Below are 25,036 nucleotides of genomic sequence, written 5' to 3'. Positions count from 1 at the left end.
TCATCAAATTAGCATAAAGATTACATAGATTACATTGGATAATGGATGTAAAGTGCTTAGAAACAGTGACTGACTGGGTTAGCTCCAGGCTTTACCATCATTAGACTATTTGAAAGCATTTACAGCAGGATGAACACATAGGCCTTGGAGTCTTCTGGTTCTAGCTACTGCCTTATGCTCTGTAATAATATAACCCAATAGAAATATAGTGAAAGCCCCATAGGTGATTTAAAAAATTCTAACAAACACATGGAAAGAAGTAAGTACATTTTTTTTACAATTTAATTTTACTTTATATGTATGAGTGTTGCTTGCATGTGTGTTTGTGTATCACATGCATCCTCAGTACCCTCAGAAGCCAAAAGAGGGTATTAGACCCACTGGAGCTGGAGTTACAGACTGTGAGCCACCATGTGGGTGGGTGCTGGCAGTTGAACCCAGGTATTCTGCAAGAAAGTCAAATGCTCTTAACCAATGAGCAGTCTCTAAGATCCCAAGTACAATTAATTTTAATCAATTAGTTAGCCTAAATTATATCTAAAATACTATTGTTTCAACCTGTTATGAAATTTAACCATGTCTTTCATCTTTTTATACAAACAAAATGTTACATCTGCAGCACATCTTCCTTCAGACTAGCCACATTTCAGGGACCCAATAGATACCCCTGGAAGCTACCTCTCATACTGGATGGAACAGGACTCCCAGATTCTAAAGCAGTGTGAATGGGTTTCTGTTCTTCATGGCACATGGAATGCCAAATGCAAAGCCACTCTCAGGTGACCTGCCTAGAGTCCTATATGACCTGAGTCACCCAAGATAGCTCTGTGTAGACTTTTCCCGAGAGCCAGATGAAAGAGATTTTAACTAATAATGTTTTATGAGATCAGAAAGCTATTGGTCTCTTCTCCACTAACCACATTTAAACTCAACAGGAGACACAATGCTTCTGCTACCTACTGCCTTTTGATATTCCTTTTATTCTAAAAATAAAGACTGAGGCCTGGAGAGATGGCTCAGGGGTTATGAGCATGTACTACTCTTGAGAGGGACAAGAGTTCAGTTCCCAGCACCCATAATAGGAGACTCACAAACACTGGTAACCCCAGCTCCATGGTATCAGATGCCTTCTTCGAGACTCTACTGGTACTGCACTCATACATGTGCACACCAGTGTGCACATACACATGTGCATGCACATGTATACACATACAGATATGTAATTAAAAGTAAAATAAATCTTTTTAAAAATAAAAATAAAGCTAAAATTAAGATGATGAACATAACATGAATAAACAATGAATAACCTTCAGTTACCTATAAAACTCACCTTAATTTGAAACCACATTATTTCTTAAGCACCTGTCTTTTGCTTCAAATAGCAATCTCTGACAACAATTTACTTCACGCATGTCCTTCTCCATGCTGCATAATGTTACAACTTGCTACAATCAAGGCAACAATATTCCTCTTCTTAAAGGTTCACTACATATATGAAAAACAAAAACAAAAACAGAGACAGAGACCTTGGAGCCAGAAGGACTGGAATCAAGTCTCTGGGTTCTATGTTCACTAGTTAGGAGATTTTTGGATGAAACACTGAAACCCTCCAAGCTTCCAGCTCTTTCCTTATGCTCTAGGGACAACCAGAGTGCTCTCCTAGGGTAGGATGAGGATTAAAAAGGATGACACGTAGACAGTAATCCATAACTGCAAAGCACTACAGAACTCTAAAGCAGATTAAGAGATTTATAAAGCACTCTGCACATACCATTCTTTTGATGCACAGTTTTCAATGGCTCCATATTGCCTTCCAGATAAAGCTGGATTCCTCAGTTTAGCGTAAAACATTGTCCGGGACAAGCTCTGCCTGTGACTATTACCCCTGCAGTTTTTAACCAACTCTACCTGAAGCCAAAGGTACTAGAGAAAGAATACTGGCATATCTGCTGCCCCAAGTGGGACTGGATGGTGTGGCTGGCTTCTATCCTTTCTTTGTTCGCTGCCCTGCTTGCTTCATTGTCCCTGCTCTCGAAACCCCACCCATTCTTCACCATCTTCAAGTCTCCCCCACCTCCTGTCCTGATGTCCTTAAGCTCTATCTATGCTCTCTGAATTTTGCTCATATGTATTTTTTACAATCAACACACACACACACACACACACACACACACACACACACACACACATATATATAATTTTACAATTGAAAGCATTACTTGGCATTCTAAGTAACATTTGGTATGTAGAAATTTACAAATAATTTGTTGAACCTAGCTGTTTGAGTGAATTAAAATCCCCAAATGCTTTTTGTAGAGGTTCTGTTGATAGACAGAATGTCCCCACATTTTTTAACTAGCCACTCTAAAAAACCTAGGCAAGAATGCAAAAGAAACCCAGAGCTCTTTACTTTTTGTAACACTGAATAAATAACCAAGAAAGAACATGGCTTATTTGGAAACTAGTAAAAAAAAGGACAAGGAACAAGAATTATTGATGCCTTCTCTTTGGTACTATTCATCAGCAAAGGTCCCTTGCCCTTCAATAATGGATATCCCAATATTCCAATATTTTGGGCAAGTCAACAGGTACACCAATATCTTCTGCTTTTAAGGTTAGCATCTAGTAGGATGACAAAAGCAGAAACAGTTGGGTAAAATATGGCCAGTTGAGAGCAGTGGTCTGCATGGGTTGTGAGAGCTTAGAGAAAGGAATTTTAATTCAACCTAAAATGCTTAAGAAATGGGAAAGAGATGGCTTCCAGCCAAGTCTTCAAAGATAAATATGCACTAGCCAGGTGCAGGCAGATTCAAAGGCTGGAGCCAAGACAACTCCAACATCTCTCAGCAATGAAGCAGAGGGACCAAGCTGGAAAAAAGGAAATGTTCAAAGCACTTGGCTACCTGCTCTCCCAGTTTTATGCTTATCTAGCATTTGGTATATGAGTATAATTTGGTGATAAGATGACAAGAAGGTACTAAAAGCCTTTCATAAAACTATTTTTCTACATATATTAATGCATTAACCTCTCACTTGTCATTAAATTCTTGTGGATAGGACTAGTTTGGGTTGAATGAACTCAGAACATTCTGATCAAAATCATGTTTCTGGCCCTGAAAATCTGAAGGGATGGTGAGTTTTGAACTTCAACCATATACCACCTCTCTGGAGGTTGACAGGTTTTTCCCTCTTAGATGTCTAAAATCCACGTCTCCCTCATCATCTCCAGTGCTGCACAGTGCTGCTAGCCACCATCATCCCTTGCACAAGCAGCTGCAATTTAAAAGTGAGAATATTTTGGAGTGTACCAGTTGCTAGAACAAAATATTTGAACTGGGTAATAGAATTTTATTTACTGCAATTTAGGAGGCTAAAGTCCAAGATGAAAGTATCATCAGGTTCATTGTCTGGGGAGAGCTGTTTGCTGCGTTAAGACGGCATCTTGTAGCAAGAAAGTCCTCTGCAGGTGACAAGAATGTGTCCTCCCTTGGGAGGCAGTGACAGAAAGCCTAGGTCCCTTCAGCCTTTTAACAAAGTTGTGAATACCATTCATGAGGGCTCTACACATATAACTAATTTACTTCTTAAAGGACTCACCTCCTAGTTCTACTGCACATAGTTAAGATTCCTTATATAAACAGATACAATTGTTCTTATTGTGTGGGTGAGGAACTGAAATGGGCCCACAGAGCTTAAGTAATTTCTCCAAGATTGGTTGACAGTAAGAGATGAGTCTAGATCATAAGCACCAGGGCACTGTAGCTCCAGGGACCAAGTTTTAAACCACTACTAATGATTAAGTTCCTTTAACTTTGGAGGTTGTTTTGTTTTTTGATTGAATGTGCACAGGTTTTCATTAACAATCAAAAGCCCAAGTCAGAGTCATTCTGCAGAGCAAATTTCTCAGTTGGGTAATGGATGGGGGTGGGGCAAGAACCAAGAGGAAAAGAGCTGCTGGCTGGCACACCAGGACCTTGCTTTGCGTTGTCTGTGTGCCTCCAAGAAAGGCTAACTTCAATGGTGACCATGTGTTTATAACATGGCTGTGGCTTATTAAAAAACAACAACAACCAAAAACACAGGACTTAGAGTCAGAGAATTTAGGTTCTCACTATCTTCCTCTCCCCTTCCTCTCGGGTTAATTGTGGGACGTGCCTAAGTCTCAGTTTTCTCTTGCACATCATGGAAACTACACATCACCATCATTACTCTGTCCCATGGGGTTTGTTTTTCAGGGAAAAAATGAGACACACAAGTGAAAGTGCCTGGTAAACTGTCAAGTTACATACACAAACATTAGTTGTGATTGGAGATTTGTAACTTGGAGTCTTGAGGAGTTGCTAAAGACAGCAGCATCAAAATGACCTACTTTCTGCTGTTATTTCCCTTGAGGGCTGTGAAACTCTCCAGTGAATCCACCCAGAGTGAAGTCCTTGTCATAAGCAATTTCAATATCCCATATTTGTAAAGACACATGAACAAAGTCCAGCCTAAAGAACGCCCACCCGGGGCTCATAAACTGTGCCTTTGGAAAATTTGCATGGCAGAGCATGTAAGTGTTCTCCAATGGCTACACTTTGTTCTAAGAATGTTCTACTTAAGGTTCAAAACACATGTTTTCCTGAGATGTTGCCTTCCAACATGAGTGTGTTTCATTAACTATTCATCAAAATTAAATACACAGCTTTGAGCACCACAGCTTGACAGGAAGAAAGATGCTGTTAATTACAAGGAACAAAATCATAATGAAGATCACCAAATAAACAGGCCAATGGCATCAACCTGTTTAAATAACAAGTCTTATCTCCATGTGGATGAAACTATGTAACATATTTAACATATATTTATTCCAATATGGAGAAGAATATAAGAATGAAATAAGCATGCTAACTTTGAGGTACTTAGCATCTTTCAAGACACCCAAACCAAGGACATCTACAGAGCTAGAAGCTTGGGCATAAAGTTAGGGTCCTTAGCTGAGTGTAAAGAATCTAACAAATATATACATCTCACTTCCTTGGAAAAACAGAAAGGAAGCTGGTACAGCCTCTAAGTCCATAAACTTACCATTTAAAGAATGGCAGATGGGTTTCTGATTATTCAACACCACGGACAGTTTGGTTCCTAAGGCAACTTACTCAGTGTTAAAATCAGTATAGTTCCTGGCAGCAGGCCTGCCACATAGTACATGTTCAGTGTATTTCTGATGAATGGATAAATTAATGAACAGGTTCATGTACAATTGTTGGTATCTGACAGGCCACTGATCTGGTATATCAGTAGGATTTGGTGAAAACCAACAGCTTAATCTAGACAAGCACCAAGAAGGCATTTCCTGAAGTAATGGAACAGAAGGAGCATTTGTGGATACTCTTACCTGTGTTCCTTTCCCTGAAGCCAAGCCATATCTCTATATGATTTAGCTATGAAACATGTCAGTGTACCCTCAGGAAAGCGAAGACCAAAGAGAAGGAGATAAGAAAACAGAAAAAAGCTCTCAAGATGTTTTTGGCGTGTGTTGTTTGCTTAATCCTCACAGCTATTGAAGCCCCCAAGCCCTCAAATAGGGTGAAGAGATGAAGAAATGTGATGGGGGGGGGGTGCTGGCCTTTTGTTTCAGAACACATGGCTTGCAAGTGGCTTAGGCAGGATTCATACATGGCTCAGTCTGACTCCAGTGCACGCTGCTGGTGTTTGAGTTAATAGGAGCATCCCAGTTGCTTCTACATCAAAGGCCCCTGCTTGGCTAGCATCACTCGGCTGTGTGAGACCTACTGAAGCCCCAGTTCAGATGCTTATTGCCAGAGCTTCATAGAAGGGAAGCAAAGGCATTTTAAGAAGTCTCACTCTTAAGCTAGACAGCAGCACACATCTTTAATTCCAGCACTAGGGAGGCACAGGCATGTGTATCTCTGAGTTCGAGGACAGCCTGGTCTATAGAGTGAGTTCCAGGACAGCCAGGCTACACAGAGAAACCCTATCTCAAAAAATAAAAAGGAAGAAAAGAAATCCTGCTCACTCTTGTTTTTTATTTGGGGGGGGGGGGGGGGGGGGAGGGTGTGTTTGTTTTAGGCTAGACTTTTCCTAAATGGGACTTTGTTGAAGGAAAAACTTAACACGGAATGTCAAAAAGAAACAAATCATGAAAGAATACATAAGCTTTCCTAAAATGATCATATTCATCTAACCAGCACCTAGACATGCTTGACTCCATAATGGCCAGCCCCATAGAAGCTCTTTCTGGTCAACAACGTGCCTACCCCCCAAGATGATCATTATTTGCCTCTTACATCATGGATTCGTTTTTGCCTCTTTAGTGCATTATATAAATTGGATCATACTTTATTCCAAGTCTTTTGTGTAACTGTGTTTATTTGTTTGTTTTCTAATAAATATATATATAAATATGTGTGTGTGTGTATGTGTGTGTGTGTGTGTGTATGTTTAGGAAATTTACCCTCCAAAGTGTGTATTGTAATTTCTAATCAATTTGAGTAACTATGCATTTAATTTGAAGGGAAGCTTATATTTGCGGTATACTGTGATATTTTCACTTCCTAATTGTGTGCATTTGTGGGGGCAGGGCACTTACCTCCCTGAACTCCAACTTCTTCATCTGCATTGAGTGATAAATTTCAATTTAGACAGTATCGAGGTTGTAAGGGAGCCTCTGTCCCTCTCCTCCATGAAGTCAGGGGGTAATAAGATCACATTGAGCTCCCTGCATTGCAGGGCCAGTTTTTAGAGAACCTACAGTCTATTGCCAACCAGATCACTATCTTTGCAAGTGTTTGTATCTATTACAGTGTTTTCTGACTGGGGGTAGCTGGCTATGTGTAACTACTCATAGGTTTCTAATTGCTATTTCCTGCCATGACTCTTCTCTGGGTCTGTCCATTTTCTTAGTCTCTCTCTCTCTCTCTCTCTCTCTCTCTCTCTCTCTCTCTCTCTCTCTCTCTCTCTCACACACACACACACACACACACACACACACACACACACACACACACACACGTGCATGCTACTACTGGCTTAGAAGAATAGAAAATTAAGACTATGATCCCAAATAATAAGTGAATGGAAAATTTATAAAAAACAGGGAGGAAGGTAGAGCATTGACTGAATAAAAGAAGGTGATTCAGCAATTTGTACATTGTGATTTTATTTAATCTCTATATGTTTGTATGTGACTACACGTACATAAATGAAAAGGTTTATACTAGGATGTTAACAATGGGATCTACTGCTGAGACTCATATCATGTCAAGGTTTTCTCCGCTGCCCTTTCCTAATTTTCTACTATGCATCTGCATCCCATTTGAAATTAAAAAAAGATATATTTGCAAAACATATACCATAGTTAAAGGCTTATTACCTGTTTTTGTGTGCATTCTCCTGTTCTACATTCCCACAGAGAGCAGGATAGTTCACTTGAACTCACTTTACATGTGAAGAAGTTTAGTTTTGTAGACCTTGGGTAAGTGACCTGAGGTCAGGCACTGGGCAAGATGAATGTGAGGGTCATACCAGGCTTCTGAGGAAGTATTGCACAGCCTCCCTCTGATGAGAGCTACGTTAGATGGACCAAAAAGGGAAGAGGAGCCTCGGAACTGACAACATTAGGAAAGCAATTGTGCAATTTTAAGTAGAAAAGACATGGTAAGAAGTAACTCTAAATGCAGCATTTTCAGGAACACAGTTGCTTCTCTGCTCTAAGCTGAATCCTCTTTAGCACAGAGCAAAATCCAATCCTGCCAGGAATCTGGAGGGCACTATTGTCTCTAATGATTCAACTTCTGACTTGATCCTTGGCTTCACCCTTAATATAAATCAATCATACCCTCTTGCCTGTCTGTCACACAGAGGTGTTGCAAGGATTAATGAACACTGTGGAGTTCCTTTGAGAAAAGAGCTATTTGAATACAATATATCATTATAAGATTAATATTAATTATAGTTTTTGCCCATTCATCAAATACAGTACCTTCTGCCTTCCTATTGAAGGAAGAAAAGCTTCTTCAGCCTCTCTTGGAGGAAGGAAAGGAAGAAGGCTGGCTTTCCCTATGGCTTCTCTTTGAATGCTAGGCTTGATGACACCATTCATGGTTGCAGTCCCTGTTCTTGAGACTTGCATCTGTGGTGAGAACATTGCTCTCTTCAGGACCATCTTATGCATGACAGGAACAGAGTCAGCCTTCTGGAAACGAACCTGTGTACTCACATAGATTCCTGGGCACAGAAGAGCCCATGTTGGATGCCTCAGAGCTCAGAGTTTATCTTGGAACTTGTGTTTTGCAAATGGAAGCTGACTACTTGTCTCTCCTCCTAGATAGATTCTCAACTAATTTGCTTGTTTGGTAGGTGCGTTTCATTTGTTTGCTTGCTTGCTCTTTGCAGTGCTGGGGATTAACTATGGGACCATGTCATTAGGCACACATGCTATTCCACTGAGGGGCATCCCCAGACAGATTCTTCCAACCATTCTCTTCCTCTGATTCATGGCATTCCAGAATCCAACCATCCACCTTCTTCCTTCCCATCATCACCTGTGACTACTGCTTCCCACCATCTTCAGCAGAGGCTGGGTACAGGCACAAGAAGGATCTGAGTTGAGTGAGTGTGCTATGCAAAGTCTTATGGTGGGGCATAGTTAAGAGCTGTCCATGCTTTGAGTTGCAAGGGTACAAATATGCTAAACAGAGCCTGTGTCTCCATGGGCCAAACTTCTTATTTATCAAAGTTCTAGTAGGCTTTTTATTGCTGTGCTAAAGGCCATAGCCAAAAGCTACTTGGAGAAGAAAGGGTTTATTTAGCTACAACTGTCCATACAAGCTATCACAGTCCATCACTGAGGAACTCCAAGATGGGAACTCAAGCATGGCAGGAACCTGGATGCAGGAACTCAATGGTAGAATGCTGCTGACTGTCAAACTCCCCTTGACTCTCTCAGCATCCTTTTTATATAACCTTGGACCACCTATCACAGTTGGGTGGGCCCTCCAACATCAATCCTGAATCAAGAAAATGCCCCCACAGACTTGCCTATAGGCAATCTGATACGCACATCTTCTCAATTAAGGTTCCCTCTTCCCAAATGTCACCAGCACAATCTCTGACCTAGGTACCCAGCAGGTCTCAGTGAAGGAGTAGCAGTACCCTTGGGACTCTACTGGAAAACTGAATGGTTGTGTGCTTGTGCTGTGAAGTAAGACACTGGAAACCCCGTTGCCCAACACTCGTAATGAGGAAAAATACTTGCCTTGCCTTTTCCCTGGCCAGGCAAAGCACAACAACCTGGCTGCTGTAGGAAGGTTTGCCAGCAGTTGGTGAGCTGTATGCACGCTCTTGGTCATAGGAAGCAGCACCTCAAGACTCCTGGAGGGTCTTTCCTCCCTTCATGGTATTGCCATGCCTCAAAGAACATGGTATTAAGTGAAACTCACCAAACCATTCACTGAAGGCAAAGGTACCACTGTAATGTAAAACGTCAGTTAGCGATGACAGAAGCAAGGTGTCTAAAAGTATTTTAAAATAAGAATTTCATGGATGAGGGGATGATAGAGAATGCAGAAGGAAGGAAAAACCTCCATACTCAGGCTCACCCCCACCCCTTCTCTTTCCTAGGGTTTGGCCCAGAGGCCTTGCACTTTCCTTTTGCCCTGCAAAAATGTGCTACAGCTCTTCACTGGAAAACCTCTCAGCAAATGCACAGTTCTGCTGTCTGGCGTCCTCCTCACACCCTTGTCCTCCCTCACGCTGGGCCTTCGGTTTCTTTGCTTGCCAGGACTAACTGCCCCCACATCCTGCTGCCCTACCTACTGAACCCTAGCTTCTTTGCTCAGCGCTGTATATAAGCTTGTACCTTTTCTCTTTAGAATTTGAAGAGGCATACCTTCCTTTTAGAGCTAGCTGTAGGGCATGGGCGTCTGAGATCCCACAGTAAGAGTTCAAAGAGAAAGCCAGCCTGCCTGGTTCTTGTTGCAGAACCGGTGCTTTCCCACCACATTGTATGCTAGCTACTCTGCTTCACACCAGTGCCCAAGGCTCTGCAAGCAGCTTGCCCAGGCATTTCATCTCCATCTGGACCGGTATCGCCTGGGTGTCGTCTGCCGGGTCCCAAACACCTGGCTGTGTGTGGTTCAAGGGCTACAAAGCCACAAGGTGGAGGCCAGTGCTAAGCTACACTTGCCATTTTCCTAGTTACAACCCTGAGTAGCAAGTGTTAGACCACCTCTTCCTCCCATTTGTGCCTATGCCCTGTGCCTTAGTTGTGATAAGCGGGGCATGTAATCTTGACTGTGGGGTAAGGATTTGGAAAATATATATATATATATATATATATATATATATATATATATATATATATATGGAGATAATATGTGAAATTATGAAAGAATTCATAAAAATACTTTAATGCATAAGCAGCTATTATGAGAGGGAAAGAATTTGGTAAGTGACCAGTCTAACAGAATTTCAAAATGAAATAGTCTTGACTATACATATGGTGGTTAGCCTGCAGAAGAAAAGGTGCAGGAGCAAGATGCTATACGCTCTGTCAGCCAGGCACACACACACACACACACACACACACACACACACACACACACACATACACACACACACACCTCAGGCTGCACTGGCATTAGCAACCCTGCTCAGGCACCACTTTCAGCAATCAGGTACTGTGGTATACCTCCAAAAGGGTCTCCCTTTCAATGCTTCTGCCGGCATGCTCCTGTATTTTCTGTGTGAAGCTGGAGTGGAAATCAGATCCCCTCCTCTTGGTGGAGAAACGTGGCTTGCACTATTTTATCTTACAGTCACTTTGCATATCTGCTGATCCCAACAGCTTTGCACAAACTCCTCCTCTCCTGGCTGGCCTGCTGAATGTTTGGGCCCAGTTACAGAGGCTGCAGGTGGTGATGTGGAAGGCAGCTAGGGAGTGATGCAGGGAGTTGGGGTGTGAGGGCTCTGTCCCTGCAGACAAAGCTTTCCTGAAGTACTCCTCTAAGGAAATGGGACGAAGGGGTGCTGTGGAACATAGGAGAGAGAGAGAGAGAGAGAGAGAGAGAGAGAGAGAGAGAGAGAGAGAAGAATCATCTTGGAGTTGAGGCAGCTTTGCAAAAGTGAAGAGGAAGAAAGGCATGTGCATGTCTGACTTGCAAATAGTTTTATTGAAAACACCTAAATTCTTGTCTGCATGTTGAAGAGTGTGGAAAAGAAGATGGAGGGAGTCACCTCCGGTGGTTTTTGTGGGTTTTCACGTATGACATACAGGATGTTGAGTTTTAACCCCTCTTTACCCTGAAGTGCAGGGATAAACAAATACCCGATTCTGTGAAGTGTGTATCTGTGGACAGGCCACTCTGTTTCCCTGGAACCACATGTCAGTTCTTTCTCTTTCTGTGCTTGTTCTGTGTTATATTTGATGCAACACACACAAAATTCTTCATGTGATAATGAAAGCCTGTGTGGTCTCACTAGGGCTTCTTCACAAGGTGTTTAAAACTACTGTATGAGCATTCTAAAGCTGGCAGGAACGTTGCATCTTATCAGTGCCTGTTGTAGGCTTGTGTTCTGGAATGCGTGGTGATTGGCTGCTGTTCCTCTCACTTCTATATGAAGTGTCTGCCTGCTCCGTGTATCTGAAGCCTCATTAATTCACCTAAAATTAAAACACGAATTCAGTGTTTAAATAACCTGAAATGTTTATTGAGACCCACAAACTTTTGACTATGGAATGTCATGTCCTGGGAAGTGAAAAATATAAAAGTGTTCCAATAGCCAAATGTATGATCTTGAATACACTATTGGTTTTTTGTTTTTTCCGTGGGGTTTTTTGTTTGTTTGCTTGGTTGGTTTTGGGTATGGGACACTTTGAAAATTTTCCAGAAAACAACAAAGGAGACCCCTAGCCTTCATGCACAGGAAAGGCACACATCTGGCTCCACCTGAAAGTCCGGTTCAGAATTTCTCTGTGACCCTGGCACTACCCGAAGAGAAGTCTTGGCTTTGTTTATTATAACAAGAGCCACAAGACTCCCAGGCCAATAAACGTGTTCACGTAAAACTCCAGACAGTTTCTCTAGACTGGAGTCTTATCATCAGGGAGACCTCATTTTACCTCTAGGTTAGAGAGAGAATCCACCAAGAGAAAGGAATAGCCTATGCCTCAGACTTGTCCTGGGTCAGTGTTGCTGAGTCCAAAGGGACTCAACTGGAGCATTTCCCCCAGAATGAATAAGTTCCCTGCCTGGGAACAGCGGTCAAGCAGTTGCCCTCACATGGCCATAGCGAGCCAGTTTCACTTAGAAGCAAAGCAAAAAGAAGGAAAAGCCTTCCTCATTTCTCCTCCAGACTGCAAACACTCAGAAATGACATCACACACCCCACAGAGCCCCAGGATGACTAAGGCAGAGGCAGCCTGAGAAAACTCTGCTGGGCCCTGGGTTTTAGGGCACAGTTATGCAGATGAGCGTCTGGGCGCAGGTTCCCGCCTTCTTCCTCTGAGGAAGTTTCTTGGTAGATCACTGACACCTCATCCCGGCGAGGGGGTGAAAACTTGGCACGGGCCAACCCCGGGCAGAGCACCAGAGAGCTTGGAAGCAAGGAGTCGGCAAGCAAACAATGAAGGAGCAAGGGGGCACCATCAGTGGCGCCGGGAGCAGCCGAGGTGGAGGAGACTCGGCTATGGCCAGCCTGCAGCCGCTGCAGCCTAACTACCTGTCTGTGTGTTTGTTTGCAGAAGAATCATATCAGAAACTAGCAATGGAGACGCTGGAGGAACTAGACTGGTGCCTAGACCAGCTAGAGACCATCCAGACCTACCGCTCTGTCAGTGAGATGGCTTCTAACAAGGTAAGGGCGCCCCTTTCTCTTGAAGCGAAGCGCCGCCGGGCTGCAGCCAGTCTGTTGATTTGTCCGGAGAACTTTGTCAAAGTGCCGCATGCACTTTCTTAGCTCATGCCCCGGTACTACAGTAAACGGAAATTTCTTAAGCCGTGTTAATTGTTCAGAAACAAATCTCCGAATTCGTGCGGTATCGGAGATAAGTGACAGGGCATCTGCGTAGCTTCCAGATCATTTTGACAGTTGTAGAAACTTTTTCTTTTTAAACGGTTAGTAGAAAACTGAAATCTGCTTGAGTCCACTGGGCAGAGTGCAGGATTTGCCACATTTTAATCGGTGCAGCATACACGTGTTTGATGTGAAAGCAGGTCCATTTTTTTCTTAATGAGAATACAGACTGCCTTCCAGTCTGACAAACTTTTGCTGGGAAGCAGGGCATTGGAGGATTTACAACTCTTCCTTTGTGATGCTTGACAAGGCCTGAGATCAAAGGAAAAAGAAAACAAAGGTGTATGGTGTATTTTGCCTTCTACCACAGAAAGTTGGGTTTTGTTTTGTTTTTCCTAATTTTAAAGGTGAAATCATTTAAAACTAAAATCCACCCACAGTGGGAAAAAAAAAGATTTTATTTACAATATCCAGAAAAACAAAACAAAAACAGTGTTGAGGAGCTTTAATTACCTGTCATTATCTCATTTGTTTAATTAACATCTGGACACAGAGTGCTAATTTATTGACATTATATAGTGAGGGTTGTTGCTAGTTGTTTTTTTTTTTTTCTGCTTGTTTACATGCAGAATTTTAACTATGCATGTATGTGTGCACAGGTGTGTGTGTGTGTGTGTGTGTGTGTGTGTGTGTGTGTTAGAAGTTATGCAGTTATATATGTATCTACATTCGTGTACTTGGAGGGAAAGCCTGGACACTGCACCTTACAGAGTTCACCATCGAGTCCACCTACAATTCTAGCTTGAGATGTGTGTTATTGTCTTACATTTCTGAGGCTGGAAGAAACTTTGTACCACATTTACCCTTCTAGCCCGAGGTCTGTCGCTGATTGCACACTCCTTCCTCTTTTTCTGGGTAAAAAGCATCACTTTGGAGCAGAGCTTGCTGGCTCCTCTTCAAAGCATCATGGCAGAGGAAGCAGAGCATCCTTAGGAGATGCTGGTGTGTGTGTGTGTGTGTGTGTGTGTGTGTGTGTGTGTGTGTGTGTGTGTGGTGGTGGTGGTGGTGGTGGTGGTGGTGGTGGTGGTGGTGTCTTCTTACTTGGAAACTCTCTCATGAACTGATCCGTAACAGAGCAGAAATGAGCCCCTTCTGAAATTTATCTCGGAGTTCCACTTGATGGGGAATAACGAAACAGGACACACTGGGGTTTTAACTAGTATTTTATGACCTCTCTCAAGCTCCCTGTTAAGCAGGGACTTTCCAGGCTGGTGTAAAACCCAACCGCTTCCCCATGCTGGGGGCTTCACTGTATAACTTCTCCAAATCACTTTGGGATTTACATAGAATGTTTCACACAGGGTTGGCCTGCTTCACAGCATCAACAGAGGTTCGGTCGACTCTTATTTTGTGATATGTGATGCAACCTGTGGATCCAAAATTCTGGGGTAATCTTTTCAGTAGTTTTCACCATCAAGGACGTGAACTTTTGGAGACACCAAGACAGAGCAGGGGACTAGCCAGAGGAGAAAAGAACAGTCCTAAAGAACCTGCACATTGCCATTAGTTATCACTTCCAGTGTGTGTCCTGAGTGCTGGCCTTGTTCACTGTCTATCTTGTAAAGTTATTAAAATGTTTCGCTAACTATGAAAGGAGATATGTATTGAGACCAGAGACTCCCAATCCCCTAAGCCTCCACCCTTCCCTGAGGGTGTCCTGTACAGGAAGCAATGAAAGTTGAACAGAGCTAACTCTGAAGAAATGCCACTCACAGCACAGTTGGTTAGCTGAAGCAGGAGTATGCTGCCTTGCCTGTTCTCTAGTGCCCTGGCAGGGGGGGGGGGGGGGCGGCAGGGCATAGCAGCCATTCAGTGAGTGAAAAAGAATGCCATGTTTAAAAAGGTCTCTCCTCTCAGCTCATCGATTTGTTCCGTTCCGATCATTGTCTTGGGTGATCCTGAGCACAATGGCAGGCGTAGCCTGGGTAATACAACCGGAGAATATAGTGCGACCACCAGAAAAGAGTTTATTGGTATTATCTGGAAAAGTGAGACGAAGTGATACACAATAAAACTAGTACACCACATGAAAATTTAAATGCAAAAAATTAGCTGAGATTTCTGTGTGAGTAGCTATTTGGAAATACCATCATAGTTATCACCAAGTAGTCAGATTTGGTCGTATTTTGCTTACTCAAGAGCCCAGCAAAACCGAATCACAGAGATGGAAGGGAGTATGCATATAACACACTTTAAAGCAGGAGGGAAAATGTGAAGAGCTTTGGCTCTGGAGATGCATGGTTTAAATTCTGGCCATCTCTCTTACTAGCTCTTTTGTGTGAACCGACTTATTTAACAGCCTTGAAGATTCAGTTTTACAATATAAAAGTGAGCCTTGTCTCACCGGGTTTAGTGTCCCAAAGCATAGAGTACAGTGGCCCCTGGTGTGGCGTAAGAATCCAGTGAGTGATCACTTATGTTGTTGCAAAATCAAATCTGTGTCTCCACTTGCGCTTCACAGCTGACCTGAGGCTTTTGTTTACAGTCTGAACTTAACTTCAGAGTATATATAGATGGGAGAGCGATGATCCTGTGAAGGGAGTGTAACTGGGTAACATAGGTGCCATTGCCTGGTTGGTAGAGGAAGAGCAAGCAGTCTTTAGGGTTTCTTGTACCTGGGCAGGTCAATGCTTTCTTATTGTTTATTTATGACTTTCCTTGACCCCTTTTTGGCCTAAAGAGAAGGAGTGGTTCAGAGGGGTAACTGACTTTCCCTATGCTTCTACAGGGGGCTAGATGGCTGCTCCTGTGCTTACCAAAAACGGTTTTTCTTGACCCCTAAATACCATCAGTAGGCCAAGTGGAATGTCAACGTTTTAGAGAAAACTACAGCCAGATGAGTTAGTGTTAGAGAATATATTCTCTAAATTAAAATTAATAAAATACAAATGACAAGAAGCCAAGACAGGTAAGCAGGAGCTTGGAGGGCATGGCCATGCTTTCTGATGTGGGAAGAATGCCTGGACCCCTCCGTGAGCAGTCCAAGTTAGGTTAGGCATGTCAGACTCCCTCTTAGATTTGTTCATTAGTAGGTGTGTTTCAAATTTTGTCGCCTCCTCCTCACCTGGAAGAATCGTCTCACACTTTGGCAAAATGCATCAGAGCGTGAGTTCATCTGCCGAGAAAAAAAAAAAAGAACAGCCTGATGTTTTGAAAACAGGATGCCTGGGCTCTGCCCAAAAAGAGGAACGGAAAGAGAAACAGTATAGAAAGGAAGAAAGCAAACAGCCCCACCGGGATCCCCAGCCTGAGTGCAGCATAAACAATGACCTCTCTTTCCGACCTTCACTGTGGCTCAGTTCCTGACCTCCTCTCACCAAAGCCAATCCACGTCATCAGAGGAGGATAGGAGGGATGGTACAGCTGCTGTGAGGGTGACTAGAATTTCCTGCCGCCTTCCTGACAGACGCAGTCAGAAAAGTACAGGGTTGCAACAACAGAGGCTGAGGATGGGCCAAAACAATCCTAGGGAGGTGGGGCAGGACTGGGGAGGAGTGGGAGGTGTTCCTTCCCCTTTTGGACTGAGATGCATAGTCTCTCATTTAGGATTCAGGTGAAGAGAACCACAGGCTTATTAGTACCTGCCATGGAGAATGTCAAAAGACAAGCATATTGTGGTAGTCAACTACAGCTACATTCAAATTATTAATGGTAGTCCCAGATGCCCTCCAAAGGCCCTGCTGGGTCCTTTTCTTTCCCTACCAGTTTTGTCTGGGACAAATTTGGACCCAGATGATGAATGGATGTTCTGAAATTGAATAGTCCAGGCTTGGATACCAATGCTTCCTTCAGACTGAAGAGTCAGGATATAGTACTTCAGTAACTGCTAAGGAACCTCACCAGCTGGGAGATAAATGGCACTTTCTTGAGGCATCCTAAAATCACATACAGATACCATCACTGGAGAAGTGAGTCCTTCTAGCTACACAGGTTTATTTTTCCAGCTCTACAGGAGCCTGCACCAACTAATTGCCTGTGCTCTTAGGAGGGAGGGAGAGAGGGAATAAAGTCACTCAATTCTACCAGCCTGGAGCTACCAGGAAACCAGAATGTATGCCACTGAAAGGTGATCATGACCAAGGCAAGCCAATTGCTCTAATGTTGAGTGAGTCATTTTCTGTACCACTCAATGATCAATCAAAATCTATGGGGAATGCTGGCCCTAACAGACCTGAAAGGAAATAGATCTTATTGGCCAAAGATTCATCTAGGAACTCTGCCAGTCAAAGGGAAGCAGGTTGTTGAAGGATTCATCAATGGTGAGAGAGGGGCTTCCCTTAACACAGGGGCTTTTTAATGGTTCCTAGGCTCTAAGGAGTCCTAGCACATTCTCCAGCTCAACAGAAGGGGCTTGATCAGACCCAAGGGATACATGTGGTCCCCTCCAGACCTCACTGTATCTCTGGCCAAATTTCTCATTTTCTGCCCGAAGGGCTCTGAACCCTCTTCCCAGAGCCTGCACGTGGATGTGCTTTTGCAGAGTCATACATCTGGAGGACCCAGGGACAGCCATGAGGCAGCCGTACAGGACTGGGGAGAAAGTGTGTGGGAGCATGGGCATGCAGGCTGTGGCAGAGGCCTCACCCAAGCTTTCCCGATGGTCAGACAGACAGAGGGCAGGATATGGTGCAGAGCTGAGGGAGTTGAAGCTCTCATTGCCCTCACACACTGTGATGGACTATCTGTCAGGTTAAGAGTCTCAGTGCTAGCTTAGTTTGTGTTTTTAAGCATTTAGGCTTGTAGTATGTGTCCTGACAAATGTTAGGGATGATCTTGATTTAGAGGGTGGACTGAAATGAAAATCAGCTCTGACAGGCAGGAGGGGAAGCATGTATTTTTTTTTTTTGTTTTGACCCAGTTCTCTTCCTTTACTGCTCAGCCTTCTATGAAGTATAGAGACAGCGAAGTAAAGTGACAGAATCTGAGCATAAGGCATGGGTTAAAGTCTAGCTCCACCTTTACTGGGAATACTTTCCAGGGCAATTAAATTATTGTAAATCTTTTCATTTCCTTATTATGAAACAAGATTATAAGGAATAGATTACTTCTGTGGTTTATATCCACTCTTGAATTTATGATGGTAGACAGCCACAATACTCACACAGGTGTAGATGCTGCTGCATGTAGACACACAGCTGAGTCCTTTACCCATGTTGAACATACAGAGACTCTTTGTAGTAGGCACTGTCTACAGATGGATAAAGTGGGATATAGTAGAAACAACCTGATTAGCATAAATAAATAAAAGCACCATGGCTGAAAATGTATCTCATTGGTAGAGTGCTTGCCACCATGCCTGGGGCTCTAAGATCCAACTCTACCCACACGTGCACACGTGCACGTGCACACACACAAGCACACACACACACACACACACACACACACACAAGCACACACACACACAAGCACACACACACACAACATGCACACAAACACACAGCTTTAGTTCTTAGTGCTGAGGATGTGGCTCAGTGGTAGTGTGCTTGCCTAACACCACAAATGAGGCTTTAGACTTGGTGAGGCTGGAAGAGTATCAAGGAGCAGGGTCAGCATCCCAGTGAGACAAATAAATGGAAGGGAAAGTTGACAGGTACTTAGCAATTCTTCAGTGTGAATTCTGTAGTGTTTGGTGGGAGGTCTTATTCTTCTAAAACAGGTCTTTATTGGTTAGGTCTGGTTCAAATTTCTAATGTTGGCCAACCTTGTTGGCCCCCAGTCTAGCCATTAATTCCAGACTCAGCTTGGGCTGGAAGGCAGTCCTTCTAACACAAGTGAAAGGGGGAATCTGTCATAGTTCTAGAAAATGTTGCATAAACACTCATGAAAATGGAAACAGTAGTATCAGGCATCCCTTGCTTCTTGGGGATTAGTGTGCAAAATCCCAGCTCTCTTGGTTTCCCCTAACTTAGCTTAAGATCAGATAGTAACATCTTCTTTGAAAGCTGTGGTCTACTTCAAATTCCCTTGTTTCTTGCCAACCTCCTCTGCCTGACTCCTCCTGCAAAGGGGAGAGAGAGAGAGAGAGAGAGAGAGAGAGAGAGAGAGAGAGAGAGGCTATTCTTAATGATTTGATTTTATTGACATTCAAATGATGACAACAGTTTCACCTTGTAGCATGTCCTTCCCAATGTGTGTGGCTTGACTGTAAAATAGAGAATTCATATGTTTGTAGCAGAGCTACTTGGACTGTGGAACTCCCAATTGCAGAGAGATTTCTTATTTTATTGTCTTCAGAGATGAAAAGGAAGATTTAGCTGACCAGTCTTTATTTATTATTGTTTAAGTTAATCTTTTTAATTGCTTTTTAAATTATAGAATAGAGTTGTATTCTTGAGTGTGATTCAGTTTTTGAAATTCTAGTCTTACGAAAACTTAGCAAATCAAAGTGGGAGCAAGTGTTCTGAAATAAATGTGATTTGTAATACTTTGCTTAATCTAAATAGTTCTACACGGGTATATCTAAGAACTGGTTCCTTCACTGAATTCTGACCTAGTTCACCCAGTCTTTTCGTTAACTCACTTACAAGTTTTGTAAATGAACAAATCTCTCAAGAGGAATTCAATGAAGGAATTTCACCTCTGTGTGACTCTGACCGGCTGCTGGGAGTGCACTATAGCAGAGGAGTCAATGATAAACTGAAAAGAGCAATCTTGAACTATTGCCTCCCAGCACGGTAATGGAATAAGCATTTCATTTCCTTTCTTTATACTTCCCTGCCTTTGCATGTTTGATCTTTGAGTATATGTCCCAGACTTAGAGCCCCACCAAGGTCCTTGCCATTGTTATCTATGGAAGAAAAGATAGAGTGAGACTTGTTCTTATGCAATTCTTCCAAAATATTTGACTTCTAAGTAAAATGGGTTCAGTAGGCGAGGATCATTTACTGTTATGAAAACCAAAATACCTTGCCAGAAGACACTAGCGCACACTCACGCTGGTCAGTTGGGTTGCATTCTTGGGTGGCATCATGCCAGTTGTCAGTGTGCTTTTCTGTGCAGACTTGCTTTAGCTCTTTTCAGGGATCTACCAGCCCCTTTCTGTCTTGCCCTATGGCATGTGATGTTTCCCTCGGCTGGTGCCAAACTATTTAGTCTCTGGGAGATTTTACTGTAACTCCCCTTGTTTGGTTTACTTTAAAGTAGCCAAGTACTTCCACAAAGAAAGAACTGTTAAGTCGCTGAGAAAAGAAGACGATAGTGAACCTCTTGTTCTTGTGTGCCTGTCTTGGAAAGCACCTGATGATCTCTGCTTATTCACGGAGTAGACCCTAACGCTAGAAGCCACATGCACCTCTGCTCAGCAGTCACAATATGTTCCCTTCCAAAAACAATTGCCAATTTAGGACGAACTGCTTTGGAAGCCTCAAGCCCCTTCCAGATTGAAGTGTAGCAACTTTATTAAGGTAAAACTCACCTGCAGGGTGAAGTCATTTTCATCTTCTAACTTCTAAATTTCAAATATAGTAAATTATAAATTTGCTATTAAAAGCCTTAAAAGACCACATTGCTCTTTCTTTGCTCAGTAGACTGCAAAATATTACAATCTTGAACTATTATGTAGATGAAAGCAGAGTATAGCTACCCAGAAATTTTTTTAAAAGATTCAACCAATATTTTAAAAAATACATTTAGGACAAGAATTATTGGCATCTAACACCTTAAGAAGAAAATTCATCACTCAATAAAAGTATGTTCCCAATTGAATTAGATGGGCTGTGCTGCACAGAGGACCAAGAAACTAAGTGTTGACCCAACAACTAATGCCTTGGTCACTGTAGATGGTGAAATTTGATAAATAACAAAAAATTCTACACATTTGATTTCCAATTATAGTTTCACACAGTTGTGCTACACATGATCCTGCAACTTTCAGTTGAGAACAGAACTTTAAAAGTCCTATTTATGTATTTACCAGGCAGGGAAGATGCCATGATCAGGGCGGTGTTCCCACAGCAAGGCTTATTTACTGCACTCTGACTGACTGTGGAGACCCTTGTGGTGTCTCCTAATGTGGGGAATCTGACGTATATTCTGTGGTAGTGTGAGTGTGTGTGTGTGTGTGTGTGTGTATGTGTACTGCATTTGTATGCTCCTGTTACTTTTTTAAATTATATACTATTTATTTGAAGTCATTTTACAGATGAGGAAACATTTCATAACTAAGACTTATTTTCTTATCAATATGAAATAAAGTTTAAATATCTAATACGATCCAAAAACCTTTGAAAATACAAGGTATACTCTCACTGAAAAGTATTTTTATTTTTCCATGACTTCTCCAGAGTCAGAAGATTATGGGAGGATTTCGGTACTGAGATGAGGGTCTCATTTCAAATCAAATTGTAATCCCCCTTATTTCTCCCTTTAATCTGTTGGGAACTGAAGATGGCAAATTGGAGAGTTTACATCCTGGTGAAAAAATCACCAGGCTGTGGGTTTTTTCAGCTGCTTGGCAGAGTGGCTAGACTAGCAAGTTGAGATTGAGATGGGAATCTCAGGTTACCCCCTTTCTATCCCTATGATGTCTCTTTCCAATCAATGTCCCAACATGAAACTCTCATGACTTAACTGAGATCCCCATTCTTGAGTCCCGTTACCTACCTCCCAATGGAGTTAGTTCAGTCCTATTGGCAGATGCCCACTGATAAACAATGCCAATGTTATTAAATGCTTATAAGTATTTTGAGTTATGTCAGTCACACTCACAGCATAGAGGCTTTTTTAAGCTACCCACTGTGGCTCAAGATGAGTTTATTATTTATTAAAATTTAGAATTCTAAGGTAAATTATTCAAATATTTTGTAATAAATGTGAATAAGCAATTATGTATTCATTTTTTTAGAATGAAGAAATGCTAGGGGAAAATAGAGTGACTTAGGGAGAATTAATTGTGTTGATATAATGTTTATTAAGGAAAGTTTTTCCATGTTTAATGGATTCTTGACATGCTAACTTCAGCTCTTTTGCTATCTATCCATTTCTGGGCATTATTTACATTCTATGATGTAACAGAGTAAGGTGATGGTCCTTAGCATACAATCCTTAGCATAAAAAGTGAAGAGAAACGTTACAATTCTTCAACTGAATAAAGATGTTTGATGTTTAGGCTATTGGAATAAAAACCAGATGACTTGAATTAAAAGCTAAAATATTTAAAAAGGAGTTTACACTGGAGGGAAACTTGCAAAAGAACCCCAATACTCATTTTAGTGTGGGAAGAAATAGAGACAAATTACAAAAGACATACTAAAATTTTACTGACTCTGGTTGGTCAACATGGTGGATTTCCAACTTCCTCTTTACCCTCAGTGTAAGAACATTTACTAAAACCGTGGCTGTAGATCACCAGATTTGTATTTTCACTTGCAAATGAATAAACCCAGGCCTTCCGGCTCCTCTCATCATTTCACCACCTGGAGGACTCCCCTTCAGTCACTCAGCCAGGCCCTGTGTTGTAAACCTCTCTTGGTGTGCACAGTCTTCCTGGTCTTTGTGCAGACCAACCTCTTACCATCCTATTGGTGACTACCACGGCTAGCATTGGAGAAATCTAGGATTTTATAGGTTTTCGGTTTAGTTTCACATGCCCACTTGATTAAGGGAAGCTAGGAACCTTATGATGGTTCTCTAGTGAGGTAAGTGTATTCTAGCCCCTACCCTGGATATCCATCCAACTCAGCCTAAAACTTAACTGGCCTGAAACTCCCCACAAGAGTCCTCTACCTTGCCAGCTACAAGCCCCTCCCTGGCTCTTTGTGATGATTGCAGCTGGCTCCATTCTGAGTCAGATAATTGAGATACAGTCATGTTGACTGATGCACTGGGTATATTTTTCTTGGCCAAGCAAGTACATTATTTGTGTTCTTGACAGGATGAGCTACTGCTGAATTTTTCCCTGCTGTGTTTTAACACTCAGGATCTGGTTGCACAAAGCTTATTTGCATCTTTCTTAGCATGACGTGGGAGTGTCCTTGGGACTGTTTCAACAAGGGCTATCAAGTGTTTGTCAGTATCATTTAATTTCAGAGAATTTGGGGTAGTTTTACTGTTGTTGAATTTTTAATAAGTTCTTTAATAGCTACTTTTGTACTAGTATTTTATAAGATTAAGATACCTCTTGTATGGTTAAAATCTTAAGGGTGTTGTATAGTGGCATATTGTATGACTAACAGAGTAAAATTTCAAACTGAAAGTGGTCATATGTTGATTTTCAAGAAAAGCTTCAGGGGTTGTTTAGGGTGTGTGTACCTGTATGTATCTGTATGTGCTCAATAGTGAGTATGTGTGTGGAGGTTGAAGGTCAATATAAATTGTCTATTGTTTACACTAGAATATAGGCATAATACATATATATGTATACATATATGTATATAATCACACACAATGTTTCTCATTGAACCAAAATTGGCTAGACTGGCTAGCCAATAAATCCCAGGATCCATCCTGTGCCTTTCCCCTCAATCCATGCTAGCATTACAGACATACACTGCCAAGCCTGACTTTTCTGTATATGCAAGAAATCTAAAGTCAGGTTCTCATGTTTGGACAGCAAGTACTCTACCCACTGAGCCATCTCTCCAACTCAACAAAAAACAGAAAAACCCATAACGAGGTACTAAAATAGGACAACTTAACCAAAAGAATATGAAGTCCTGGGCAAGAAGAGATCCTCTTTTTTTAAAAAGTGTGGTAAATCTATTTGGTTAAAATGAATAAAGCATGAGTTCTTCACATGTAGATATTTGTTAGGAATAATTCAGGAAAAATCCTTTGCTCTTTCCATCTCTGCTCCTCATATTTCGTCAGATGAGCCAGAACTACACTGCCCAAAGAACTCTGAATCTGCCCCAGAGGTGAGGTGCAGATGCACCTTTCCTGTGAGCAGAAATGGGAAGCTCGATGTTGCTTGTTGAAGGCTGACTGGTTGAGTTGGGCGCTGTTTGGTGTATCATGCTCTCAGAAAGGCTACATTCACTGGACATGAATCTAAGCCTTCAGAGCCTTGTGATGGCTGCTGTTTCAAACTTCTTGTCTGTGGGGTGTGGAGAGTGGGTGGGATCTAAGAGCATGTGTTACGTGTAGCATGAATCTTAAAGGTACTTGTTAATAAAAACAAACCTGAAGCCAGTTATTGGCGTGATTGCTGGAAGATCAAGAAGCAGAACAAGCCACGGCTATCTCACCTTGCTAGTTCCTCAGGCTGGAAGCTTCTGAGTCCTCACCCAGAATGAATCTCAGCTGAACTGTTGCTCCCAAACCTGAACACTTAACCAACCAAATGCTTAACTAACTACATGTTTTACTCACTTAGTTCCTGGTCCTCATGCCTTATATACCTTTCTCTTTCTTCCCCCCGACTCCCTGGGATTAAAGGTTGGGTTTCTGGGATTAAGGGCGTGGGTCACCATGCTTAGCTGTTTCTAAAGTGGCCTTGAACTCAGAGATCTGGCTAGCTCTGCCTTCCAAGTGTTGGGATTAAAGGCGTGTACCACCACTGCCCAACTTCTGCTATGGCTTACTCTTCCCATTTTCTAGCCACCATTTGTGGCTCTGTATCTAGTGGCTGTCTGTTCTCTGACCCCAGATATGATTATTTCGGGGAACACACAATATTTCAGGGAACACAATACCCACCACAGTTACGTCTGTTTATCATCTGCTTTCTCTCTCTGTTGCATGGCACCTGATTACTTTCCCACTATTGGACCACAATTTTCATTCTGGCATTTTACTGAGGTTTCTTTCACCCCAGTAGCATAGTCAATTAATTCATGTGTTACCAGATTGACTTTTACTCTGCAAATCAGAGCAAATGGGTACATGGTGCAGATATTCTTATTTCTCAGGCAGTCTGTGCTTGTTTCTAGTTTTAGTCAATACATGGAGAATTCTGAAGTCTCCTAATTAGTAGAAATTGGCTAAATTAAAGAAGCATTAATCAATAGTGTTACTAACATCC

At 42.2% G+C, this 25,036-nt stretch overlaps 1 protein-coding gene and 1 non-coding gene across 4 annotated transcripts in view; both read left to right on the top strand.

The window, feature by feature from the left end:
- The window catches only part of Pde4b (phosphodiesterase 4B), a 546,203-nt gene that overhangs the window by 495,115 nt on the left and 26,052 nt on the right, over positions 1–25,036 (top strand). For all 3 annotated transcript variants that reach the window (XM_036177953.1, XM_036177954.1, XM_036177955.1), the window contains one exon: positions 12,746–12,858. In XM_036177953.1, the coding sequence (XP_036033846.1) occupies positions 12,746–12,858 (113 nt within the window). The remainder of the gene's footprint in view (positions 1–12,745; positions 12,859–25,036) is intronic.
- On the top strand, positions 20,982–21,145 carry LOC118579068. Its single transcript, XR_004944431.1, has one exon. It is a non-coding gene; the product is annotated as a U1 spliceosomal RNA (small nuclear RNA).

Source organism: Onychomys torridus, chromosome 2 (assembly GCF_903995425.1).
Source record: "Onychomys torridus chromosome 2, mOncTor1.1, whole genome shotgun sequence".
In the NCBI taxonomy this organism is placed as follows: Eukaryota; Metazoa; Chordata; class Mammalia; order Rodentia; family Cricetidae; genus Onychomys; species Onychomys torridus.
This window is presented reverse-complemented; position numbering and strand designations above follow the sequence as displayed.